Source organism: Tupaia chinensis, unplaced genomic scaffold (assembly GCF_000334495.1).
Source record: "Tupaia chinensis unplaced genomic scaffold, TupChi_1.0 Scaffold142716_1, whole genome shotgun sequence".
NCBI classification, from domain to species: Eukaryota; Metazoa; Chordata; class Mammalia; order Scandentia; family Tupaiidae; genus Tupaia; species Tupaia belangeri.
The window spans coordinates 466,928-473,151 of record NW_006202562.1 but is presented as its reverse complement, the minus strand read 5'-3'; the positions used below and the strand labels follow the sequence as shown (position 1 = coordinate 473,151).

The window sequence follows — 6,224 nt, the reverse complement described above, 5'->3', positions numbered from 1 at the left end:
AATTCTGAAACACAGACCTACAAATTTGGCTCTCCACTGGTGCACTTTAGATAGGGTGGTCCTCTGGGCCAGGCACGGTAGGGGTGCACCGACAGCCTCATCTAATAGGTCAAACACCGCATGTGGCTGCCCATGCACCACTGGCCAGATGCCGCCATGTGTGCAGCCCTACTGCAAGGCAAGTGGGAAAGAGGCCTTAGCTCTGGAGAAAAGGAAACACGACTTGGGGGTAATAAGGCAGCCCTTACCACCCAGGCCCCTGGGTAAACGGGCCTGCATTCCAGGACTAATGGAGTCAGGGGCTGGCAACCTTGGTAGCTCCCAAGGGACTAATGGAGTCAGGGGCTGGCAACCTTGGGATCTCCCAAGAGATCAGAAAATGAGGCCAGGAATAGGGGAGACTTGATGGCACTGCCCACCCTGTTGTGGTTGCCTTTTCTATCATGCATTGCTTCAAATAAAAACAAGGACATTTAGACGAGGAGGGATAAAGGAAACTTCACACACAGGTCACACTCAGCAGCCACAGGAACTCCAGAAGGCTCTGAAAGAGTCCGCAGCGCCCTGAGGACATTGGTCAAGGGGATCCCTAGAATCTGTCCTAAGAGGGGCCGCACCGGGGTCCTGGCCCCAGATCGCCCAGATGCCGGCTCCTGGGAGAAATGAACACGGTTACGCGCAAGAGAGAACGAAAAAGTCGCGCGCTGGGCTGGAAGGCCCTAGGCCACAACACTTCCGCAGCGCGGCCGCCCCCGGAAGCCGCAGCTCCCCGCCACGCGCCCGCGCAGCTGGGTGGCCCCGCCCCCTCCCCTAGGCGCCTGCGTAGCTGAGTGGCCCCGCCCCGCTCTTCTAGGCGCCTGCGCCGCTGGGCTCGCGAAGCCTTGCCCGGCAGGGGACGCACGCACGCGTGGGCGGGGCCCAGGCTCCGGGATCAACCGGGTGGTAATCCGCGGGTGGAGGCCACGGTGACGCTGGCCTGGCAGAAGAGCAGAAAGGCACGCTCTGTCAGCCGCCCGCTGCCCGGGGACGGCACTCGCCAGCGTGGGTGGGGCAGAGGGCGCCGTGCAGGGTAAGCGGCGGGTAGGGGCGCGCAGTCTGCCCGACCGGGGTCACTGACTGCAAGTGGGCCTCCCCGCATGCACCTACGGTGCGCCTGCAGGCTGGGGAAGAACCGAGAGGGTCGCGGCCCGCTGGGGTGCAGAGCCAAGCGCCTGACCACCCTCTGGTACCCAGAGGCACCGCCTGGGGGTCTGTCCCTGGGTCACTCGCATCCCCAGTCTCCTTCGTGCATTTTTGGACAGGAAGCTGGGACAAGCTTCATTTGTCCTCCCTGGACGTTTGAACTCCGCAATCCGTGGGAAGCGCGTTCATTGATGGGGCAACTATGTGGGCCAAAAAGCAGGGGTCTCCGCCTTGAGGGAGCCTATGGCTCTGCTGCATTCATTCATTCAACCCCTGTTTGCTGACCCGCCCCCAGCCCAAGGCTAGGGAAGGGAGGGATGATAGGGGCGGGACAGGCAGGCCCCTCCCCTCCTGGATCTCACGCCCTCTGAGAAGCCCAAGAAACAGACAAGAACGCGCCGATCAGACTATGTAAAGGAAGCTAGGACGTATAACTCTGGCATTATGGCATTAGGGATGCTCTGCGGCCTGGTGTTTCCACCTGAGCAGTCTGCGGGGCTGGGCGGGGCGAGGGGAGGTGGAGGGAGTAGGCCTAGGGAAGGGAGAGCCGTTTTTATCTTAAGTGCGCCTGGAAGCCATGGAATATTGAAGGGGTGGGGAAATTGCTGCAGAGGTCCTGGTGTGTGTAGCCCCGCACCCTGGGTGTCCATCGGAGGAATGTGCCACCTGGCTAGGTATAGGTGTCCATCCAGGCAGTTGTATTACAGGATTATGTGCACTGGGCCCCTCCTACTCTTAAAGGGTACCGGGAAGCCTCTCAGCATGGCCTCCAGCTGGGAACTCTCAAACCTCTGATAAGGAGGTTCCTTGGGGAAGGTGGGCGGTGGATGCACTTTCTCTCAGACCCCCTGTGCAAGACCCATGAAAGAATAGGGCTAGTCTAGGGGACATTCCCCTGTTAGTGTGAACTATGCAATCATTCTCGAAAAATCTGGCAAACATAATGTTACAGATCCAGAAATTATTTTCTGTCCCCCTGCTCTTGCCCCCCAGAGTCAGCTGGCTGATACAGTGCAGTGGATCTGTCTCCCTCCAGGAGTCTCGTTTGAAAAACCAGAGCGGGTAGCCATCAGTGTGAAGAGCTCTGGCTCACCCTCCCCTCCCACCACATCCTGTGAGAAGGGGGTAGTCGGTGGTTTTGAGTGGGTGTTGAGTGGGTTGGTTCGTCTGCAGTGTTTCCGTGGAGAAGGGAGGAAAGTGCATTCAGACCTGCCGATGTGCCTGATTTAGGGACATATTTTCCATGTTGTGGCAGCTGTTCGTAGTCAAGACACTAGCCAACAGATTAGCCAGCCGCCAGCCCAGGTCAAATAGATGTTATATTTCCGAGAGCCAGCCTACTGACCCCAGGCCTTGAAAGCCAGCCCCGGAAACGGGCAGGCTCCTTCCTCTGACAGCACTGCTGCACACCCAGACTGTCCTCTATGACTCCTACCTGGACCTGACGAGGAGGTAACTCCTCCCCATGGTTCCCTGCCTTGCATACCTTCCTTACCGCCTCACTCTATGATCTTTCCTTTAAAGAATTGACTCAGCTAAGATGGACCTCTTCTCAGTGAGTCTCTCGGGGGGATCTGATGAGCACACTGGGGTGCTCATGGCACCCACAGAAATGTTGTTTGTCCTGCCTTCCAATGCCTCACCTATACTCAGACACCTTACCCTAACGGGATGACATTGGCATTTAGATCTCGGAGGTGGCCTGGGGGCCACTGTTCCTGGTCCTGCACTCCCTGGAAATGGCATTCTCTTTGGACTCTGTGAGTGTTGTCCTGACCTTGTTGGTGTGTACTTCAGTAATTATGTACACGGAAGTTCATGTGTTTTGGTTGTCTAGAATGGTCTTATATTTATAGGGAAGGAGAAGCGATAAAGTACCTGTGCTTTGGAGACCACAACCAGCAGCTCCTGCCTGTGCTCCGTGCTCTGCCACGTGCCCACATGCGCTCCCGGGCAGGTCTGTTTGCAAGCACTCCCAGGGCCATGGTGCCATCGTGTGCAGACGAGGGCAGTGATACAGGCCTGAGGGCTGGACACAGGTGATGACATATGAAAGATATTTTCTCAGTGGGTAGAATCCTTTCATGTTCCTGATCTTTCAGTAAAAGATTCCAGTCTTCCACCATTGAGTATGCTGTTAGCTATGGAGTTTTCTTATGTGACATTTATTGTGATCAGCTGGTTCCTTCTCTTCTTAGTTGTTAATTTTTTTTTTTTTTTCGGGGAGAGGTTTTTGCTATAGGGTGCATGTGCTCACCAGAAAGACAGAGACAGAGACAGAAAGTGAGAAATCACCCCCCAGGGAGGATGGCAGTGCTGCAGTCCCTTCTCCTTCATTCTCCTCTCGGGATCTTGGGCCTGCATGCACAGTGTGAGTTTAAGCCACCGGGTCCAGGACTCAAACTGTGGTTGACTATGTGAGAGTCCATTGACATAGCCATTACGCCAACTGCTGGTCCCAGTTAATTGTTTCTATTATGGAAAGGTGATGGATTTTCTGCCTCAACTGAGAAGATGACTTTTTTCCTTCATTCGGTTAATGTGGCATATTACGTTGATTGCTTTCACATTGATTGCTTTCATCCGTTGAACCATCCTTGCCATCTAGGGACAAACCCCCTTGGTTGTGGAGTACAATCCTTTCAGTGCGCTGTTGAATTCAGTTTGCCATTAGGCGTTGGGGAAGATGGTGAGGGTGAAGAAGCATCCTGTTCCATTCTAGATTAGGGCATGTGTGCTATACTAGATGGGAGCAGCACAAGACAAGCTGAGCCCCTGCCCCTGGGGCTCACGGCTAGAGGGCAGACACCTCTTCAAGAGCTAAGCCCACGGCACACGTCATCACAGGTGATGGTGGCTGCAGAGAGCTCAAGAGTTCCTGATGGGCTCAGGTTGGGCATTGAGGAAGGTAGCGGCAACATCTTAGCAGAGGCTTCAGGAGGAGGACTGTTGACCATGCTGGAAGACTAGCATTCTAGGGTAGGTGAGAGGCAGGGACAAGCTTTGGGGCAGAAGGAAGCATGGTGTTCTTGGAGTACCATGAACAAGGGACAAAGAGGTGTGAGGTGGGCCAGGGTGGGCAGGGGCCCACAACACCAGCTCGAGAGTAGTGGGAAGCCCGCCAGTGCCATGAGGCCCAGAGAGCCCCAGAGAAAGCAGAGGCAGGGACTGGAGATATGTGCTCCTCACCCTGTCAGGGGAGCCTTTCTGTAGCCCTGTGCATTGCACATGCTCATGGAAGGGAGAATGTCCCCTGGCCCAGCTCGAGGAACAGGGCTAATCCTGATTATGAGGCTTCTTACCCCAGGCAGGGCCACAGAGGCAGTACTGTCCCTCCTAACTCTGGGGGCATGTGGGTCTAGACAAAAAGGACTGAGGATGGCCTGGGCTCTGTGCTGCCCCATGGACCCCTTCTGCTCCATTTCTGTTCTCAGGCAACCTCAAGGCTGGTATACAGGCCCCATAGGCCTGACCCGTTCAGGCAGTGTAGCCACACTGGTTCCTGGGGCTGTTCCCCCTGCTGGCCCCTGGAAAGCCTGCGTTCAGTGTGTGTTTTCCCCACAGTGTGCCCTGGGCGTGTCGACTGAGGCTCTCCTGTGAGCAGCCCTGCCCCACAGATGAGGAGACCTCGCTGGCCTCGTCCAGTCTCACAGTGCTGTGGGTAGAGCCTGCTTCAGCCTGGCACCACCCTGGCTCCCGTCCCCCAGAGTGGTCACCACATTTACCACGACAGCCTGGGAGTGAGGGATGGGCAGGTGTGGACACTCCCCAAGGGCAGAGCAGCCCTAAGGCCCAGGCTCCTTGCTTCTAGGTCCTTAGAAGCCTCATCCCACAGGCTGCCTTGCACTGGGAGCAGCCAGTAAAACGACCAGTGCTTTCATCTGGGGGTGCTGACCCAGGAACATGCGCCAGATTTATTTTGCTACTTGGGCAGAATTGGTATAGGCTATGAAAGAACAGAATTACTTCCCCCTTGGCAGCAGTGTGCTGTAGTCACCGAGGACCGGGTTTTAAACCTTCTGAGAGGTAAGTTGCCCAAGGAGGCCTACGTGAGGACTGAGAGGGCTGGGAGTCTGGTTTCTGTTCCTTCATGGTTTGGAGACATGGCTTTTCTCACCTGAACAGCACTGCTCCTCTGGGCCCTTTGTCTGGCTGGCACCCTGGCCACTATGTGCAGGGGGTGTAACCCAGACAGGTCATCCTTCCTAACCTCAGTTTGCCCTCCGAGAGATCACGTCTTCCAGAATCATTCTGAGGATCAAGCAACGTGCCTGGTTCTGGGGGGGAAGGGGGCTTAGAGTGCAGGCCTGTTTCTGGGGGGCACTTGGGCCCTGGGCCCAGGGCCTCCCGGCTGGCAGAAGCTGCAGCCTGATGTGCCTCCCTCTGCCCTCAGCCCGCCCTGCCCACAGCTGCAGCACGGTCCTCGGCAGACAGAGAGATGAGGAAAAGACCGAATCACGGGAGCCTGCGGATGGCCAAGGTGGCCTACCCACTGGGGCTGTGCGTGGGCCTGTTCATCTACATCGCCTACATCAAGTGGCACCGGGCCTCTGCCACTCAGGCCTTCTTCAGCATTGCCAGCGCAGCCTCAGCGGCCCGGTGGAGCCAGCAGGCCCACAGCCCTCCAGGGACGGCTGCACGTGGTCATGAGGTCTTCTACGGGATCATGTTTGACGCAGGAAGCACTGGCACCCGCGTGCACATCTTCCACTTCGCCCGGCCACCTGGAGGTATCCCAGCCACCCCAACCGTGAGCCTCCTCCAACCATGAGCCTGAGCCTCCCGCAACTATGAGTCTCCCCCAACCGTGAGCCTCCCCTAGCTGTAAGCCTCCCCACACCATGAGCCTCCTGAAGCCATGGCGCTTCCTTCTCCACCTCTTAGAGCAGAGCTCTTGGGTCTTCTCCCCTTGAGGGATGATATGGCCTGGACCCCCTGCCTTGGACTCACCTGGGAGCTTGTCAAAGTGCTGTTTCCCAGGGACGCTAACTCAGGGTTCCGACTTCTCAGTAGTCCCAGATTGCTATCTCCTAAATCGTCCT

The 6,224-nt window shown here is 56.7% G+C and overlaps 1 protein-coding gene across 4 annotated transcripts in view; it reads left to right on the top strand.

Moving 5' to 3' along the window:
- The first annotated feature begins 903 nt into the window (after nt 1–903).
- The window catches only part of ENTPD6 (ectonucleoside triphosphate diphosphohydrolase 6), a 22,389-nt gene continuing 17,068 nt past the window's right edge, over nt 904–6,224 (top strand). For 3 of the 4 annotated variants that reach the window (XR_003547034.1, XM_014582186.1, XM_006163599.2), the window contains exons 1-2: nt 904–1,069; nt 5,576–5,912. Coding sequence is in view for 3 of the 4 variants with exons in the window: in XM_014582186.1 (XP_014437672.1) it covers nt 5,621–5,912 (292 nt within the window). In the remaining variant the exon portion in view is untranslated. Of the gene's footprint in view, nt 1,070–2,616; nt 2,635–5,575; nt 5,913–6,224 lie in introns of those variants that run through there. The other variant, XM_027766351.1, reaches the window with a different exon arrangement.